At 35.1% G+C, this 20920-nt stretch overlaps 1 protein-coding gene across 25 annotated transcripts in view; it reads left to right on the forward strand.

Moving 5' to 3' along the window:
* RhoGAPp190 (Rho GTPase-activating protein 190) overlaps positions 1 to 20920 on the forward strand; it is a 709768-nt gene that overhangs the window by 191151 nt on the left and 497697 nt on the right. For all 25 annotated transcript variants that reach the window (XM_068385117.1, XM_068385108.1, XM_068385124.1 and 22 more), the window contains one exon: positions 18054 to 18201. In XM_068385117.1, coding sequence (XP_068241218.1) covers positions 18054 to 18201 — 148 coding nt within the window. The remainder of the gene's footprint in view (positions 1 to 18053; positions 18202 to 20920) is intronic.

Raw genomic sequence — 20920 nt, forward strand, 5'->3', positions numbered from 1 at the left:
GTAAAATAAACAAAAATTAGGAAGAGTAACAACATTAAAATAAATATTTCCTATATAATCTATAAAACTTTAACAAAACAAGAGGAAAAGAAGTTAGAATAGTGTGCCCGATTGTACCCTCAAGCAAGAGAACTCTAACCCAAGACAGTGGAAGACCATGGTACAGAGGCTATGGCACTACCCAAGACTAGAGAACAATGGTTTGATTTTGATTTTATATAAACTATAAAAAGACTCATGTCTGCCTGTTCAACAAAAAACATTTGCTGCAATTTTGAACTTTTGAAGTTCTACTGATCCAACTACCCGATTAGGAAGTTCGTTCCACAACTTGGTTACATCATGATGGAGGAGGCCTGGCTATTAGAATTAACTGCCTGCCTAGTATTACGAACAGGATGGAATTGTCAAGGAAGATCTGAATGTAAAGGATGGTCAGAATTATGAAAAATCTTTTGCAACATGCATAATGAACTAATTGAACGACGGTGCCAAAGATTAATATCTAGATCTCAGGAATAGGAAATTAAATAGACCGTAAGTTTCTGTCTAACAAATCAAGATGAGAATCAGCAGCTGAAGAAACAAGGTAGAATGACAGAATTAAAACACCTCTTCAGAATAGATTGATCCCATAAAATCTTAAAATACTTTCTTAATAAGCCAATTTTTTGAGCAATGGAAAACGACACAGACCTGTGTTTCTCAAAAGTATATTTGATGTCGAGAATCACACCTAAAATTTTAAGTGTCATTCAAAGTTAAAGAAACATTATAAATACTGAGATCCGGATGTTGAGGAGCCGCTGTGCTTGACCTACTTACAATCATACTTTGAGTTTTGTTAGGATTCAACTTCATACCCCATAATTTGCACCATGTACCAATTTTAGTTAGATTTCTATTTAGAGATTCAGCAACCCCAGATCTACACTTAGGGGGATGGAATTGATGCAAAGAGAGTAGCATCATCTGCATATGCAACAAGCTTGTTTTCTAGGCCAAACCACATGTCATGTGTATATAGTAAAAAAATTAATGGGCCAAGAACACTACCCTGTGGAACACCAGATATCGCATTCCTATACTCACTATGGTCCCCATCAGCAATAATTCTTTGAGATCTATTACTTTAAAAATCAATAATAATTCTAAGAAACGACCCACCCACTCCCAACTGCTTGAGTTTGAAAACAAGGGCCTCATGATTAACACGGTCAAAGGCAGCACTAAAATCAAGGCCAATCATACGAACTTCCTGACCACAATCAAGGGATTTCTGTACAGCATTGGAGATTGTAAGAAAGGCATCACATGCTCCAAGGCCTTTACGAAAACCAAATTGCAAACTAGGGAATAGATGATTACCTTCAGCAAAACTATTAAGACGTTTTGCCAGAAGACGTTCAAAAACTTTAGATAATATGGGAATTATGGAAATTGGGCGGTAATCAGTGGGACTTGAACTACCACAAACACATTTACATGGAGTAACATTACCAATTATCCAACAAGTGCTAAAAGCTCCTCTTCTTGCTAACTTGTGCAAAATAACAGATAACTTTGGAGCTATGAAGTCTGCAGTCTTTATAAAAAACAAAGGAAAAATACCATTTGGGTCTACACCTCAATAAGCACCAAGGACCATCAACAGAGGCTTAATTTCACGAGATCGGGTTTAGCCTCAGGAAAACAGGAATGAGGAAGCATAAGTTTTTCATTATTCTGGTTACTGTCAAAAACATCGTCCAAAAGGGTTGCCCTTTCCGGACATTGAGTGACTGAGCCATCTAGTTTAAGTAGAGGAGGAACTGTTGCATCTACACCAAAGAGTGCATATTTAAGAGTAGACTACCATTTATGTTCCTGAGTTGTACCAGAAAGGATTTCTTTTATGGTTAAATTGTATTCTTTTTCAGTTGAGGCATAAACTCTCTAAGCTGAGTTTAGTTATTCCAGGTCAAATCTGATCTGTTACCCTTCCAAAGATGATAGGCCTCCTGCTTCTCCAAATAAGCACGTATACAGTCATCATTGAACAACGGTTTGTCCTTCACTCGGTACTTTGACACACGAGAACGGATATGCCTATCAATTATGTTGACTAGATTCTCATTCAAAGGGACATCAGGATCAACACTACTATATAATTGTGACCAATTAAGCACAAAAGAGCATGCAAAATCCCATTCCAGTCTGCTTGAGATTTCATATAAATTTTACAAGAGTATGATACATCAGGGACAGGCTGCTCAGTCTCCACTACTAATGAAATCAAGGCATGATCAGATGTCCCGACTCTAGAACCAACCTTACTAGTTATAACACCAGGGGAGTCAGTGTGTATGAGGTCCAAGCAATTACCGGACCTGTGAGAAGCTTCACTTTTGATTTGCTAGAGAGTTATTGAGTCTTTTGACTGACCAGACAGTACTACATTGGGTCCTTCTCTCTGGTTAAGGCTTATTTTCCTTTTGCCTACACATACACTAAATAGTCTGGCTATTCTTTCCACTTTCTTCTCTGTCCTCATACACCTGACAACACTAAGATTACCAAACAATTATTCACTCAAGGGTTTATCTACTGCACTCCAATTGTTCAGTGGTTACTTTCCTCTTAGTAAGGGTAGAAGAGACTCATTAGCTATGATAAGCAACTCTTTTAGGAGGACACTCCAAAATCAATCCATTGTTCTCTAGTCTTGGATAGTGCCATAGCCTCTGTACCATGGCCTTCCACTGTCTTGGATTAGAGTTCTCTTGCTTGAGGGTATACTCGAGCACGCTGCTCTATCTTATTTATGTTCTCTTTGTTTTCTGAAGTTTTTATTGTTTATCGTTTATATATAAAAGGTTTAATTTAATGTTGTTACTATTCTTAAAATATTTTATTTTGATTGTATTACTTCTGTTGTAATGTATTCATTTTCTTATTTCCTTTCCGTACTGGGCTATTTTTCCCTTTGGGCTTATAGCATCTTGCTTTTCCAACTAAGGTTGTAGCTTAGCTTCTAATATTAATAATAATAATAGTACATACATATAAAGTAATATCTTGATATTTTGTGCCACTCCTGTCGCCCACTCAGTACATGGTAGGAATTTGTTGGCTAATATATGCATTTTTATTGCGTACTCCTCAGTATGTCACTGGTTTCTTTGGTTGATTGGTATTTATGTTTTCTATATTTTATTATTTTTGTGGTAAATTGAGCATTTTCAACCCTAAGTCTGGAGAGTTCATAAAAGCTTCGTATAAAATATGATAAGTCTATTTAAAATATAGGAATGATAGAAAATGCAGTTTAAAAATCCTTTATTTGGAATTCCTTTGGTTGGATTTCTTCTTTTTTTTTTCTTAAATCTCCGAATATCCTTGAGATGATGTTTTACATACCATATGTTTTTTATGATGAAAATCAAGTTATGATTTCATTGATGTAATTGTTTTAAGAAATTTGAAGTATTTTTGAGTGTAAAGTACATTGTTGTTATGCAATAGACAAATTTAAAAGCTGTAATTGTCTTTACCTTTTGTGCACTTATTACTACGTAATTTTTTTCATGTGCTTATTTTAAAATCCTGTCCATTATCATCATTTTGTGATCTGCTAAGAGGGGTGAGATATAACCCAGGGTTTTATATTCATTGCTGATATATGTAAATGACAGAAAAACGTCAAATAGCAGCTAACAACCTCAGGTGAAAAGGGGGAAAATCACACATCGTACAGCAGTAGCTTCAATTGCAACTAAGCAATACAAAGACTTAAGCAATCGTGTAGATTTTCCCAAAGCTCTAAAAGAAATAAAACTTAAAAGTTAAAGTTAAGAAATACTATATTTTTAAAGAAAAAAATGCAATTCGCGTAAACGAAATAAATCCAAGTTGACTAAGGTTAGTGAGAAAATATTTAATTAAACTCGGGTCTGTAAATATGAAAAGGATTTGTCATATTAACTTTGAAAGTTTGTTGATAAACATAAAGGTATGTTACAACTCCGGTAATTTTCCAGTAATTTAGGTATATTGTTTCAACAAAAAAAAAAAATTATCGAAAAGGCGATATATAATCTTAGAGCGTGGTATAAAAAGAGACTAGAGAGAAGGATTGATGAAAAGCTGAGAGATGAACAATGAGGATTGAGAAAAGGTAGAAGTTGTACTAACCAAATTTTCATTTTAAGACATGTGGTACAGCAATGTGTAGAATATAGAAATCCACTTTTGATCGCATTTGTGGACTATGAAAAAAGCATTTGATAGTGTGCACATGGCAATTTTGTAGAGAGCCCTGCGTTATTATGGAATTCCTTTTCAATGTGTAAATTTGATCAAGTCTGTTCATGAGCATAATTGCAAAGTTAATGTTAGTGGAGTCTTATCAAATGAATCTACAGTGAACAGTGGATTACTCCAAGGGAATGTATTGTCACCTGTGTTGTTTATTCTCCTCATAGATTTTGTAATGCATAGAACAGTTGAGGATGGTGTAGAAGGAATGCACTGGATTGGTAATAGGAAATTAGCTGACTCGCAGTATGCTAATGATACTGTCTTTATTAGCAGAAGGCCACAAGATTTGCAATGTTTGCTTACCAGAATGCATGAAATATCACATGAGGTTGGGCTCAAGGTAAATAGAAGAAAGACAGATGATGATGAGGACGGAATATGCAATGGAAGATGAAATATCATTGGAAGGATAAAGGATTAATGAAGTAGAATCATTAAATATTTAGGAACTATGATCTCTAATACAGGGTCTTTAGAATTGGAGTTTAATGAAAGATTAAAAAAGGAAAATTAGACAATGTATACCTTAGTAAAATTTGGATATCAAATCGCCTGAAATTATAGGCTATATAAAAATCAGACTATATATCAGTTTAGTGAGATCGGTGTTAATGAATGGACATGAGTCGTGGTGTGACGAAACAATATCCAAGAGATTTTGTAGATTTGAGAATAAGCCCTCAGAAGAATATTGGGAGTTGAATGGCAGGACATGATTAAAAATGAAACTATAAGATATATTAATCAAGTACTATATGTGGATGAGGTCATGGTGATGGGTAGATGGAGATGGTTTGGGCAGGCTCTTTGCACTCCCCAAGAAAGATTAGTTCACGAAACTTTTAAGTGGGCTTCATAAGGCACTATAAGAGTTGGAACACCCAGGCCTACATGGCTGAGGACTATGAAGCATGAAGTAGATGATGAATGGAGAATAATTGATTTAAAAGCTCAAGATCGAGACGACTGATGAAATCTAACCGTTGCCCTTAGCGTCAATAGGCGTAAGAGATGATGACGATGATGATGATAAAATGAAGTATTTAAAATTCCTTCCTTTAAAAATAACAAATGTTATTTTTATGAAGTAAACAAATTCACGGTAATACTAATATCATTTAGTAATGGTGCATTTTCACTTTTTAAATACACGGAGAATGGTTTTAAAATATCAACTCTTGATCTTATACATAGAAAGAAAAGACTAAAAATCGTATAAATTAAATTCGTCTGACAGAGCATATGCTAACATGTGAAAGCCCCATGTTACTACAGCGAAAGTGCGAAAGTATTTGAATGAAATACTGGGTAAATAAAGGGAAGTGAATGTAGGCCAGTGCAAAGAATTATTGTTGTTATTATTATCACTGCTGAGCTACAGCCCTAGTTGGAAAAGCAGGATGCTATAAGCCCTAGGGCTCCAACAGTGAGGAAAGGAAACTACAAGAAAATAATAAAAAAATTAAATAGAAAATTTTAATAACAGTAACAACATTAAAATAAATCTTTCCTATAGAAACTAAGACAAGAGAAATAGAATAGAATAGTGAGGCCGAGTGTACCCTCAAGCAAGAGAACTCTACCCCAAGAAAGTGAAAGACCATGGTACAAAGGCCATGACACTGTCCAAGATCAGAGTATAATGGTTTGATTTTGGTGTGTCCTGCTAGAAGAGTTGCTTACCATAGCTAAAGAGTCTCTTCGACCCTTAACAGAGGAGAGTAGGCACTGAACAATTACAGTGCAGTAGTTAACCCCTTGAGTGAAGAATTGTTTGGTAATCTGAGTGTTGTCAGGTGTATGACAGAGGATAATGTGGAAAGAATAGGCCAGATTATTTTGTGTATGTGTTGGTAAAAGGAAAATGAACCGTAACCAGAGAGAAGGACTCAATAACTCTAGCGGTAGTATCTCAATGGGTGGTTGGTGCACATTAGATATATGGCTTTAATAGATAGATTAACTCTACCATACCGTAAATCAACGAGAGAGAGAGAGAGAGAGAGAGAGAGAGAGAGAGAGAGAGAGAGAGAGAGAGAGAGAGAGGGCGGGGGGGCGTTCGGTAAACGTGTTAGCATTAGTGGGTGTGCCATCTTCCAAGCTAGTTTTGCAAAGTGTAGTATATAGATTTTTTTTTTTACAACAGGTATAATCAAGTTAGCCTTTTTATTAAGCCTACTTTGTTTATATGATTTATTGTTGATTTTATTTCATGTCTTAGCGTAGTGCTACATGTATTTTCATTTGTTTACTAGGAAACACAATGTTGTCACTAGACATTACATGTGAATAAATGTTGTTAAGTAGAGTTGTGAATGAGTTCGAAAGAATTCATGTAGTTAGGTTACTTTTTATTTGTAATTTATTAGTAATTTTGAATGGTTGAGGTTGATTTATGTATTTCTTATAATTCATGTAGGGGAAGTAAAACAAAACCAAGTGGATCCAGCAATTTTAATCCTCAGCAATGTCATATATAAAAATTTTAGTGTAATTAGCTAATTTCTGATAAAGAAATCTCAACTATCTGCTTAGTACCTTTCTTTACTTCACGCATTTCACCTATCGCAGAGGTTTCGAAACCTAACTATCACGGTAATCAAGGGATTGCTGTATGCTGTATATACATATGTAGATGTGTTGTACATATATAATTATTTGTAATTCTCCTCTATGAAAGTTGTCAATAGTTGAGCTTGGAAGTTCAATTCTGATCTACCCTATAGCTTTATTTGAGCGTTTAACTGATTGCAATAATTAGAGGCATCACACTTACGCCAGTTGCCATGAAAATATAATGAGACTTGAGAGAAAGATTGCTAAAAAGTTGAGAGATGAACTGGCAGGATTCAGACAAGGTAAAAGTTGTACTGACCAAATTTTAATTTTAAGACGTGATACAGCAATGTGTAGAATGTAGAAATCCAGTTTTGAGAGCATTTGTTGACTACGAAAAAGCCTTTGATAGTGTGCACCGGCCAATTTTGTGGAGAGTCCTGCGTTATTATGGAGTTCCTCTCGAATATTTAAATTTGATTAAGTTTGTTCATGAGCACAGCAAAGGTAAAGTTAATGTTAGTGGAGTCCTATCAAATTAATTTCTTGTGAACAGCAGTGTACTCCAAGGGAATGTGTTGTCACCTATGTTGGTTGTCCTCCTCATGGATTTTGTAATGCATAGAACAGTTGGAGATGGTGGAGAAGGGTTGGACTGGATTAATAACGGAATTAGCTGACCTAGAGTATGCCGATATCGCTGTCCTTATTAGCAGAACACCACAGGACTTGCAAAGCTTGCTTACCAGAATGCATGAAATATCACACGAGGTTGAGCTCAAGAGAAAGACAGAGAGGATGAGAACGGAATATGCAATGGAAGATGAAATATCATTGGAAAGAAAAAGGATTAATGAGGTGGAATCATTTAAGTGGTTAGGAACTATGATCTCCAGTACATGGTCATTAGAATTGGATTTTGAAAAAAGCAAATTGGACAATGGCTAGGTCAAGTAAAATTTGGAAATTAAATCGCCTTAAATTACATATAAAAATCAGGCTATATATCAGTTTAGTGAGATCGGTGTTACTGTATGGACATGAGTCGTGGTACTACAATAAAACAATCTCCAACATATTTTGTAGATTTGAGAACAAAACCCTTGGCATGATAATGGGAGTTAAATGACAGGACAGGATTAGAAATTACACTATAAGAGAGATTACTCGAGTACCATATGTGGATGAGGTCATGGTGAGGGGCAGATTGAGATGGTTTTGGCTTGCACTTCGCACTCCTCAAGAGAGATAGTTCACCAAACGTTCAACTGGGCTCCGCAAGGCACTAGAAGATATGGAAGACCCAGGCCTACATGGCTGAGGACTATGAAGCGTGAAGTAGATGTAGAGTGATGAAGTATTGAATTAAAAGCTCAAGATAGAGTCGACTGGCGACTTCCGACCAAGTCCCTTTGCGTCAATAGGCGTAGGAGACGACGATAATGTCACAGACACAATGATAGCTCAGCAACTCTCTTTCATCTACAGCGCATAGCCATGCCCAAAAATTGCCTTCAGTGTGAGCCATTACTTTCTGCTGGAAAAGCAGTTTGGAAGAATTTTAATAATCTTTCAAACGTTTTTAATTTAGCAGGTACTGGGGTCTAAAGTGATGTCAGGCAGGGCAGCCGATCGGGACTACGGTGTACCCCCAAGTCCTTCAGAAAGAAGGCAACCATTCATACCTCATACAAATGGAAAAAACACGTTAATACGAGAGAGAGAGAGAGAGAGAGAGAGAGAGAGAGAGAGAGAGAGAGAGAGAGAGAGAGAGAGAGAGAGATATGAAAATTTTTGTCGTTGTCTATGTTTTAAATCAATATCTTAGTCACTTGATGTACTTTATGATAACAAGTGGCGTTCACACAGACACATACACTACACACATTCCATGCATGGTGAGATTGACGACGCTCACACACATTAGGCGGTTCATTGACGCACCCGTCAAGTAGCGTAGGCTGAACTTCGTGTGGTGAGTTACTTGGAGTCAAAATCATGAACTTATCAAAAAATGACACAATACTACTATAGTTGTAAATGAATGTGTAAATAAATGTAAACATTGTGATTCTCGGCGTACATTAGCCTTTATGTAAGGCAAGGTTAAAATATAAGATAGATTTGATAAATTTATTTCATGCTAGTATAAGACGACTGCTAAATGGCAAAACGGGCTGTGTATAGGCTAGACTTGGGTTATTTAAATATATAATGTTATTACAAATGTTTTGTTCTATATCCTTTGAAATTCAAAATAAATGACGTATATGAAGCCAGTTGTATTAACATGTTTATCTTACATAAGATGCTAAAATATGAACCATTTGTTTTCGTTTCATCGACAATCGTAACGATTGAACGTACGAACGAACAAACACAAACTGATATGCACATTCAATCAATAACTTGATCCTACTAGCACAGTAACTATAGTCTATTTTTTTTATAGCGGTGCATATTTGCACCCTCTCACAGGGGTGCCCTTTTAGCTCGGAAAGGTTCCTGATACCTGATTGGTCGGAAGTATTTTTGTCCGAACACCTTCATTGTTCTCGAATAATTACCAAGTAATGTGAATCGAAACTTATTTATTAACCTATATTTCTCCATCAGATATATGTTTTGTCAATAAACAATGTGAAAGAATAAATATATTATAAAGAATCGTCTTGGTAAGTCTAAATTTAATAATACAATCCGCCGAAGTCAACGACAGCAGCTTGTTTTCGGATGCACGCTTTGTAATTTTGTAATTTTTCACATATTTTAACGCAAATTGGGATAAATTACACTCAGCATAATTTAAACATGCTATTATAAACTTTCTTTGAATACCAGAATTTACCAAAATCATGGAATTAATAAAACTCGATATTTGTGAAAACTTATGGGGAGGTAAAAGAACAGCCTGTAGCGGCCTGGCGGGAAAACGATCCCTTCTGACTTGTAGACGCAGTTTTTTTTTCTTTCGTAATATAGTTCGGCCTATTCCTTTCAGTTTAAATAGTCTTGCATTGTCTCTCTTCGTATTATTTTGCTTAGTATTTTCCCACATTCCTGTTCCTCACCTAATATCTATCTATTTTCCCCGATATCCCTTCTTTCATATAGGCCTATGTGATATCCGCACTACGATTCCTTATGTTTTGTACCTTACGTCAGTAAGCATGTAAATAATAATAACAACATAAATTTTATGCTGTGTAGAAAGTATAACCTATTCTGTAAACCTGAAATTAAGCATAGTATTTTATTTTATTCCCGCCTCTACACTATTTTAATGAGACTAGCACGCGCTTCCCTTCAAGCCATCACTTTCGACAGAGGATAAGAAATAAGGAATCGTAGTGCGGATATCCCATTTATGAAAGAAGTGATATCGGGAAAATAGATAGATATTAGGTGAGGAACAAGAATGTGGGAAAATAATAAGCAAAATAATATGAAGAGAGACAATGCAAGACTATTTAAACTGAAAGGAATAGGCCGAACTAAATTACGAAAAAAAAAAAAAAAAACTGCGTCTACAAGTCAGAAGGGATCGTTTTCCCGCCAGGCCGCCACAGGCTGTTCTTTTACCTCCCCATACGTTTTCACAAATATCGGGTTTTATTAATTCCATGATTTTGGTAAATTCTGGTATTACAAGAAAGTTTATAATAACATGTTTAACTTATGCTGAGTGTAATTTATCCCAATTTGCGTTAAAATATGTGAAAAATTACAAAATTACAAAGCGTGCATCCGAAAACAAGCTGCTGTCGTTGACTTCGGCGGATTGTATTATTAAATTTAGACTTACCAAGACGATTCTTTATAATATATTTATTCTTTCACATTGTTTATTGACAAAACATATATCTGATGGAGAAATATAGGTTAATAAATAAGTTTCGATTCACATTACTTGGTAATTATTCGAGAACAGTGAAGGTGTTCGGACAAAAATACTTCCGACCAATCAGGTATCAGGAACCTTTCCGAGCTAAAGGGGCACCCCTGTGAGTGGGTGCAAATATGCACAGCTATAAAAAATAGACTATAGTGTTTAGTACTGTAAATGGTGTAAAGGCTGTGGGACTGTAGTTTATAACATTGTAACATATTATTGCTGCAATATTTATAATATTTTCGTAAAACATTTTGGGATTATAAGAATACTATTTGCTATTGATATGTATGCATATCTTTGATAATGGTAGCAAGAAGTCAGGCGGCAGTGTTTACATTTACTCAGATGGGCTCGCATAATGTTTCATTGATGTAGTGTTTTTCCTCTAGTATGCTATTCATTTTGAAACTATGCGAATAATAAATAAGGCAAAAGTAAAATGATTTTATTACAGTATCATTATGAAAGTAAATATACAATAAAAGAATAAGAATACCTATTAACTTTAGTCATGGTGACCTACAACTACACCTCCACTTAACTGGTCAAATGGATTTGGTCCGTTATACCCAAGGACCGTGGTTATACCCAAGGTCCTTTAAAGGACCTTGGTTATACCAAGGCCGTCTCGAGACGGCCTTGGTTATACCCACATCTGTTATAAATGGGGTTGTTATTGTGGAGTTCTACTTTGTGTGTATGTATGTATATATGTATTTATATATATAAATATATATATATATATATATATATATATATATATATATATATATATATATATGTGTGTGTGTGTGTGTGTGTGTGTGCGTGTATATATATATATATATTATATATATTAATATATATATATATATATATATATATATATATATATATATATCTATACTGTATATATATATATATATATATATATATATATATATATATATCATTTGCTAAGCAACAACCTTGGTTTGAAAAGCAGGACGCTATAAGGCCAGGGGCTCCAACGGGGAATATATTATTATTATTATTATTACTATCCAAGCTACAACCCTAATTGGAAAAGCAAGATGCTATAAGCCCAGGGGCTCCAATAGGGAAAAATAGCCCAGTGAGGAAAGGAAATAAGGAAATAAATAACTGAAGAGAACAAATTAACAATAAATCATTCTAAAAAAAGTAATGTCAAAAGAGATATATCAAATATAAACTATTAACAACGTCAACAACAAAAATGTCATATATAAACTATAAAAAGACTCATGTCCGTCTGGTCAACAAAAAAGCATTTGCTCCAACTTTGAACTTTTGAAGTTCTACTGATTCAACAACCCGATTCGGAAGATCATTCCACAACTTGGTAACAGCTGGAATAAAACTTCTAGAGTACTGCGTAGTATTGAGTCTTATGATGGAGAAGGCCTGGCTATTAGAATTAACTGCCTGCCTAGTATTACGAACAGGATAGAATTGTCCAGGGAGATCTGAATGTAAAGGATGGTCAGAGTTATGAAAAATCTTATGCAACATGCATAATGAACTAATTGATCGACGGTGCCAGAGATTAATATCTAGATCAGGAATAAGAAATTTAATAGACCGTAAGTTTCTGTCCAACAAATTAAGATGAGAATCAGCAGCTGAAGACCAGACAGGAGAACAATACTCAAAACAAGGTAGAATAAAAGAATTAAAAAACTTCTTCAGAATAGATTGATCACCGAATATCTTAAAAGACTTTCTCAATAAGCCTATTTTTTGTGCAATTGAAGAAGACACAGACCTTATATGTTTCTCAAAAGTAAATTTACTGTCGAGAATCACACCTAAAATTTTGAAAGAGTCATACAAATTTAAAGGAACATTATCAATACTGAGATCCGGATGTTGAGGAGCCACCGTCCTTGACCTACTTACAATCATACTTTGAGTTTTGTTAGGATTCAACTTCATACCCCATAATTTGCACCATGCACTAATTTTAGCTAAATCTCTATTAAGGGATTCACCAACCCCAGATCTACATTCAGGGGATGGAATTGATGCAAAGAGAGCAGCATCATCTGCATATGCAACAAGCTTATTTTCTAGGCCAAACCACATGTCATGTGTATATAGTATGAAAAGTAATGGGCCAAGAACACTACCCTGTGGAACACCGGATATCACATTCCTATACTCACTATGGTGCCCATCAATAACAACTCTTTGAGATCTACTACTTAAAAAATCAATAATAATGCTAAGAAACGACCCACCCACTCCCAACTGTTTCAGTTTGAAAACAAGGGCCTCATGATTAACACGGTCAAAGGCAGCACTAAAATCAAGGCCAATCATACGAACTTCCCGACCACAATCAAGGGATTTCTGTACTGCATTGGAGATTGTAAGAAGGGCATCACATGCTCCAAGGCCTTTCCGAAAACCAAATTGCAAACTAGGGAATAGATGATTACCTTCAGCAAACCTATTAAGACGTTTTGCCAGAAGACGTTCAAAAACTTTAGATAATATGGGAGTTATGGAAATTGGGCGGTAATCAGTGGGACTTGAGCTACCACAAACACATTTACATAGAGGAGTAACATTACCAATTCTCCAACAAGTGCTAAAAGCTCCTCTTCTTGCTAACTTGCGTAAAATAACAGATAACTATGGAGCTAAGAAATTGCTGTCTTTATAAAAAACAAAGGAAAAATACCATTTGGGTCTACACCTCCATAAGCATCAAGGTCCATCAACAGAGCTTTAATCTCACGAGATCGAAAAGCTAAACTAGTTAGTATAGCCTCAGGAAAACAGGAATGAGGAAGTTCAAGTTTTTCATTACTCTGTTTACTGTCAAAAACATCAGCCAAAAGGGTTGCCTTTTCCTTTGGACAGTGAGTGACTGAGCCATCTGGTTTAAGTAAAGGAGGAACTGTTGCATCTACACCAAAGAGTGCAGATTTAAGGGTAGACCGCCATTTATGTTCCTGAGTTGTACCAGAGAGGGTTTCTTTTATGATTAAATTGTACTCCTTTTCAGTTGAGGCATAAACTCTCTGAGCAAAAGCTCGAAGCTGAGTATAGTTGTTCCAGGTCAAATCTGATCTGTTACCCTTCCAAAGGTGATAGGCCTCCTGCTTCTCCAAATAAGCACGTCTACAATCATCATTGAACCACGGTTTGTCCTTCATTCGGTACCTTAGCACACGAGAAGGGATACGCCTATCAATTATGTTGACTAGATTCTCATTCAAAGGGACAACAGGATCTACACTATTATATAATTGTGACCAATTCAAGCACAAAAGATCATGCAAAATCCCATTCCAGTCTGCTTGGGATTTCATATAAATTTTACAAGAATATGATATATCAGGGACAGGCTGCTCAGTCTTCACTAATAATGAAATCAAGGCATGATCAGAAGTCCCGACTGGAGAACCAACCTTACTAGTTATAACGCCAGGGGAGTCAGTGTATACGAGGTCCAAGCAATTACCAGACCTGTGAGTAGCTTCATTTATGATTTGCTCACAGCCTGATTCTGAGGCAAAGTCTAAAGCTCTTAAGCCATGGCGATCGGTAGGAGAGATAGAACTCAACCACTCCCTATGGTGAGCATTAAAATCACCAACAAAGACAAACGAAGCCTTTCTATCATCTTCTTGTATCTTAGCCATAATGGTAAGAAGACAATCAAAGATAGAATCATCCATGTCTGGATTCCGGTAGATTGAACACAAATAAAAGTTGTTATGCCTGCCACAAACTTTTATTACCTGAATCTCATGACATCCACATTGATAGCAGGACTTATGAGAAGCAGGGTACTCGGTTCTAATATACACCGCCATTCCCCTGGCCCTAGGAATGGAATCACGTTTCAGCATTATTGGCTTCTTAAAACCAGTTATAAGGAGCTCAGATGAGTGCCTCATATTAGAAACCAAAGTTTCTGAGCACAAAAGAATATCATACTGTCTGGACGCAACTGTAAGGTCTCGGATATTTGCATGAAGACCACGAATATTGCAATACAGAAGACGACATTGACGAAATCTAGGACGTACTGGTCCCGGATTTTGCTCAATGTCTCCAGACAGCATAAGAATTAATAGAAATAAAAAAGAGACATCATACTTAAAAACTAGATTAACAAGAATTAAAACAAAAACAATATGTACAGAATAATAATAAAAGTGATTGATGATATCCATAGACTATAGTAAAAAGTCGGAAAAACTGGTCAACATGGAGGAGCCGATACACCATGCAAGGCTAAATACCCTCCAGGATAGCCACTTCAACTGAAGGGAGGACAGTAAGGATGGTTTTGAGAAGAAAAAATCAGAAAAAGGAAAAGACAACCTCTTGATAAACCACCAGGCATCCATGGCCCTTCTATTAAGCCTGCCCAACACACCATTTCAAAAAAACAAGAGGAAGAAAAAAAAATAAGATAGAATAGTGTGCCCGAGTGTACCCTCAAGCAAGAGAACTCTAACCCAAGACAGTGGAAGACCATGGTACAGAGGCTATGGCACTACCCAAGACTAGAGGACAATGGTTTAATTTTGGAGTGTCCTTCTCCTAGAAGAGCTGCTTACCATAGCTAAAGAGTCTCTTCTATCCTTACCAAGAGGAAAGTGCCCCCTGAACAATTACAGTGTAGTAACCTTTTTGGGTGAAGAAGATTTTTTTTGGTAATCTCAGTGTTGTCAGGTGTATGAGGACAGAGATGTGTGGAAAGAATAGACCAGACCATTTGGTGTACGTGTAAGCAAAGGGGAAATAACCAGAGAAAAGGATCCAATGTAGTACTGTCTGGCCAGTCAAAGGACCCCATAACTCTCTAGTAGTAGTATCAAAACTGATAGCTGTTGCCCTGGCCAACCTACTATATAGTAAGTTATATACACACATATACAAGAGCAAACTAAAGTAGAGGATGTTCAACATTATGTGAGAAAAATAGATAAGCATGGGCAGGACATTTAATGAGAATGACAGACAATAGATGGACATTGTAAATTACAGAATGGGTCCCTAGAGATTGCAAAAGACGGGGGAAGGAAGAGAAGACGATAGATTAACGAAGAAAGTTTGTGGGTGTGGACTGTGGACTGGCATAGAAAGACCATAAACGGACATGAGTGGAAGAACGTGGTAGGCCTTTGTTCTGCAGTGGAATAGTAATGGCTCATAAATAATATATATATATATATATATATATATATATATATATATATATATATATATATATATATATATATATATATATATATCGACTCAAGTCGTTTCGAGTTGAGTAAATTTAGAATATACGTCGGTTGTCAAAAGATAATACATAAAATAAAAATTCAGTTTTGAGTAATTTTGTTTGACTTTCCGTCTGCCCGCCACAAGTATCGAAGTCATAATACAGTATCCCTGGAATAGCGTTAAAAGCACGTACAACATGTTACTTTACTATAAATAAGAATTAAAGTATATAAAAGCATTTTAAAATAATTAACATAAATCCTAGCGAACGAACTATTATATTAATTAGCGTCTTCAAGAGCTTAGCAGTGACGTTTTCTTTAATAGTTCAATTATGTACCATTTGAAGCATTAACAGTTCATAAAATCATAATGTTGTACAATAAATAAGATTGAAAATATATAAAACCATATTAATATATATTTTTGTATACTATGTTCTTAATTTCAAGTGCAACTTAACAATTGACAATGACTTTTTATTCATGGTTGTGATCAGCTGATGTCAAGACTATTGCGATAAAAGAATAATTTTTAGTTCATTCATTATAGATTTTATTAGCACCATTTTGTTATAGAATATTATAGTTTTTATACATTTCGTTTAAAGCTATTATTATTAGTTATATGAATACTCTCTCTCTCTCTCTCTCTCTCTCTCTCTCTCTCTCTCTCTCTCTCTCTCTCTCTCTCTCTCTCTCTCTCTCTCTCTCTCAGAGGTATACACATATAGAACAGATTTAACAGAAATTTTTGTCACTCTGGAATATGTCAGGTAAATACTACACATGATATAAACTTTTACTCTTGCTTAAATCTATGTTCGATCGTAGACGGGGATTAAAATGTCATTTGATTTCGTCAGCTGATCTGCAGCTTTAGCCGACAGCATATGTACTGAAAGATGTCTATAACGATCCTGGTTTTCGATGTTATCTGAACTTCATTTAATAATTTTTGCACTTTTCTATTATCAAGTCAAGATGTATATTAGCAATAGCAATTACAGATTGTTTTGTTTTGCTTTTGTGTGGTATCAAGGACACGGCGGTACCACGATTATGCTCATATATATATATATATATATATATATATATATATATATATATATACACACATATTTGTACATATATATAAATTATATTTATATATACAGTATATATATATATTTATTTATATATATGTGTATATATATATAGTTATATATATATATATATATATATATATATATATACATATATATATATATATATATATATATATATATATATATATATATATATATATACACACACATTTTTGTACATATATATAAATTATATTTATATATACAGTATATATATATATATATATATATATATATATATATATATATATTTGTTTATATATATGTATATATATATATATATATATATATACATACTGTATATATATATATATATATATATATATATATATATATATATATATATATATATATATATATATATATATACATACTGTATATATATATATATATATATATATATATATATATATATAATGTATAATGTTGTAAATATATCCAAGTAGGGATGCCCTAATGTTGTGAAAAGGTGTGCATATTGCCATAATCACCAAACCTCTACTAGTCAGAGTCACCCATACTAGATTGGTTTGCAACAAGTAACGAGACAAATATCTCTTACCATCACCAAGGGCCCAATCCCAGACATGAATTGACATGTTTGATGCCTTTGTCCTGGAGTGGACTGGAAATGGCTGCAGTTGTGTTATATATATATATATATATATATATATATATATATATATATATATGGTTATGTATTTATGTATTTAAATGGATTTTAGTGTTATTTTCTGTTAACTTTTCCTCTTGTTATTAATCTATGGTCCTTTATTTTTTTGTTTAAATTGCATTTTAAAACCATTAGCATTTGGAATTAATCAGTGCAAAATTTTTTTTTTTGAGATTTATGTGAATTTCAAGAAATTCATATGAGAAATCTCTGATTGTAAGAACACTAATTTTGTCATGAACCTAATTATTATTATTTTTTTTTTTCAGACTGACTTCAGTGGTCGTGTGGTGAACAATGACCATTTCCTATACTGGGGAGAGTCCCTTCGCTATTCTGACGATGGCGTCGACTTCTGCTTTCAGGTCATTGAACAGACTGAATTCATTGATGATGCGTCATTCATGCCTTTCAAAGGTTAGATAAAACAAAACAAGTTTCATTATTTTAAATTTCTTCTTTCTTACGCAGGTATAGGCTTGTGATTGTCCTGTTTTGGAACTTGGAAGAATATAAGTTGTAAGATTTTTTATTTTTTATGAAGAGCTTATGGCAGTATAGACTTAAGCTTAGGAAATACTGTAGTTCTTTTTGGCAAATATCTGTGAAGCACTTTCTTGGAACAAATAATGTGTTTCCCGTTAAATGGAGTTTATTATCTAAAGAACGAGACAGTCACTACAACACTTATTCTTTAAAGTGTTAAAGAAAGCCAAAACCTCCTATACAGGAAATGAAAACAATATATCCAGCTCTAGACATCAACTTGGGTGGCATATTAGCGGCACTTTGAACCTCGTCTCGCACGCTCTCTGCACACACCTGTTATCCAGCAAGATAGCTTTGTTTCTGAATACAATATCAGAGGACTAAAGTTGCAAAACCTCTTTTGCACTATCTTTCTATTCTTCATTTCTAGTTTTTCCTCTCTTTAGTTTATGGAACCTGGATCATTGCATACTCTCTTAAAGGGGAAAGAAACTTCATTGTTGTTGTTTGTGAAAAGAAATCATAATTAAGCTTACCACCTCTCAATTTCTCCTGGCAATGTAGTTACTGATGTACCAAAGTCTTCATTGGTTTTTTTTGGTCCGATTGTTGCATTTTTGTTTCTTTACCATTCTTTGCATTGTAGTTTGTGTATCATAGTGGGGTACGGTAGTGAGGAAAATGTTCAAATAGTGATACAGCAACAGGTTTGGCATTAGAACTCTTGTTATGTCCATAAATCAAAGTAAACTTCTTCCCACCTTAATATATGGCCATTTCCATGATGGCTGACACTTATCCAAAATAGTGTCAAATTTGCTGTATATTTCAAATATTTTCATTCCATAAGCCTACAAAAGTTGATACTGTCCATACAATGATTGACTTTTTATTTAGATTTTGGTATTTGTACTTTCATTAAGACCTGAACTTTACCTATTTTTTTCAGTATGACCGCCAAAGATATAAATGTATATATCTCTTGATGGATACCAATATGTTTTGTATACCAGTTAGTTTTAGCAGCTTTGTAGTTAAAGACCAAAGTAGCACTTGCACCTGCCATGGCATTCCTTTTTGAAGCTACACGTATTCAATTCTTGGCAAGATTTTGCAATTACTGGTAAATCTGTTTAATAAAATACCAGGTACCATAAAACTAGATGACATAAAAAGACTGGCTCCAACTATGCCTTGCTTGAAAGGCAGCACTCTTGCAATGCCTTCTAAGAGCAGCTCTTGTAGGTGTAATGTAACCATAAGCTCTTTGCTTCCTCAATTACATCTTCATATTAACTGCTACAGCTGTTGTACATCAATACCACAAACTCCTCAATGATTTCCAGGTCTTAATCTTCTACAGGTGGTAGTATTGAACTTAGTTTGGTGAAGGTAGGTATGGCATGCTGAAACACGTCCCTGTTTGCCATGCAGACTTCTTACCCTTTCCATGAAAGGCAGACATTTTGTCACACCCACTAAATGCATGGAAAAAAAGGAAGAATTGAGGCTTTTGGTCCTATGGCTGCTGCAATTTCATGAATAGATATCCATCTCATGTCTTCTCCTGTGTCCAAGCTTTTAATCCATAGTTTGTCCAAACCAGTTTTATCCATGCTAGATACTGCTATGATGACAACAGTAGTGTCTAAACTACATATGATTGCACCTGAGCTATCTTCATGTTTTGGAGCATATAGAGGATTCAAAGAGACTAATATCTGCCTCTTCATGAGTGTCGCCTTCTTAGGTCAGCCGTATCCTGTTTAGCTTTTCTACAAAGTGCAGCATCCCCTTTGGTGACAGCAATGCATGTTGTATCATCTGCTGCAATGAAATTATTGTGCCTGGCAAATACTCTAATAGTTCAGTGCTGTTCTGGTAATTCCTAAGGAAGCTGGCCCAGTTGGTGGTAATATTTGCTGTGCTATTCACTCTGTAGCAAACGGCTGTACTTCTTTTTTGTCTTGTGCATTGATATTGTCTGACCTATACACATCAAATACAATTTGTGCTTGATTGTATGTCTGTACAGTATATATGCTCTTTGTCATGGATGTCTGGTGCTTGCTGGTCAGATCTAGTAGAGGTAGCAGCTGTGACTTGGTGCCCTGATGCATCTGCCCATTCTGTGCCAGTGGTGGTGGGAAGTTTTGATCTTCATGTTGAAAGGATTCATTTAAGTCCAACTCTGATCTGGCATTATATGAAGAGGTGTGAGAATAGATTATGGTCTTCCTTTATGTTTTGCAGTGACTGTTTGGCCTTGGACTCTGTAGCAGACATCTTGCAACTGAACAACGAAATTTTGATTGTGTGTTCTGGCTAGTAGAATTTGCTGGGAGTCTCTAGTCTCTCATTAAAGTTTGTGAATTGTGTATATGCAGGGCTCTTCATAGATCTCAAGGATTCACTAACTTTGCTGTCCATAAGTTCATGGCTATCTAGCACATTCAGATCCACCAAATCTTCCTCAAAAGGATGGCCCATTTCTTTGATTACTTTTGCTAGATTCGCGACCATTTCAAGAAACCTTTACTACAGTGTTTATTTCATCATCATACTTACCCTAAAAATTTGGGTTAGCATCACTTAAATCTCAAACTCATTAATCAGGTGGCTTGCTTCAGGACCAACCATGGTCCAC

This window comes from Palaemon carinicauda, chromosome 1, assembly GCF_036898095.1.
Source record: "Palaemon carinicauda isolate YSFRI2023 chromosome 1, ASM3689809v2, whole genome shotgun sequence".
NCBI classification, from domain to species: Eukaryota; Metazoa; Arthropoda; class Malacostraca; order Decapoda; family Palaemonidae; genus Palaemon; species Palaemon carinicauda.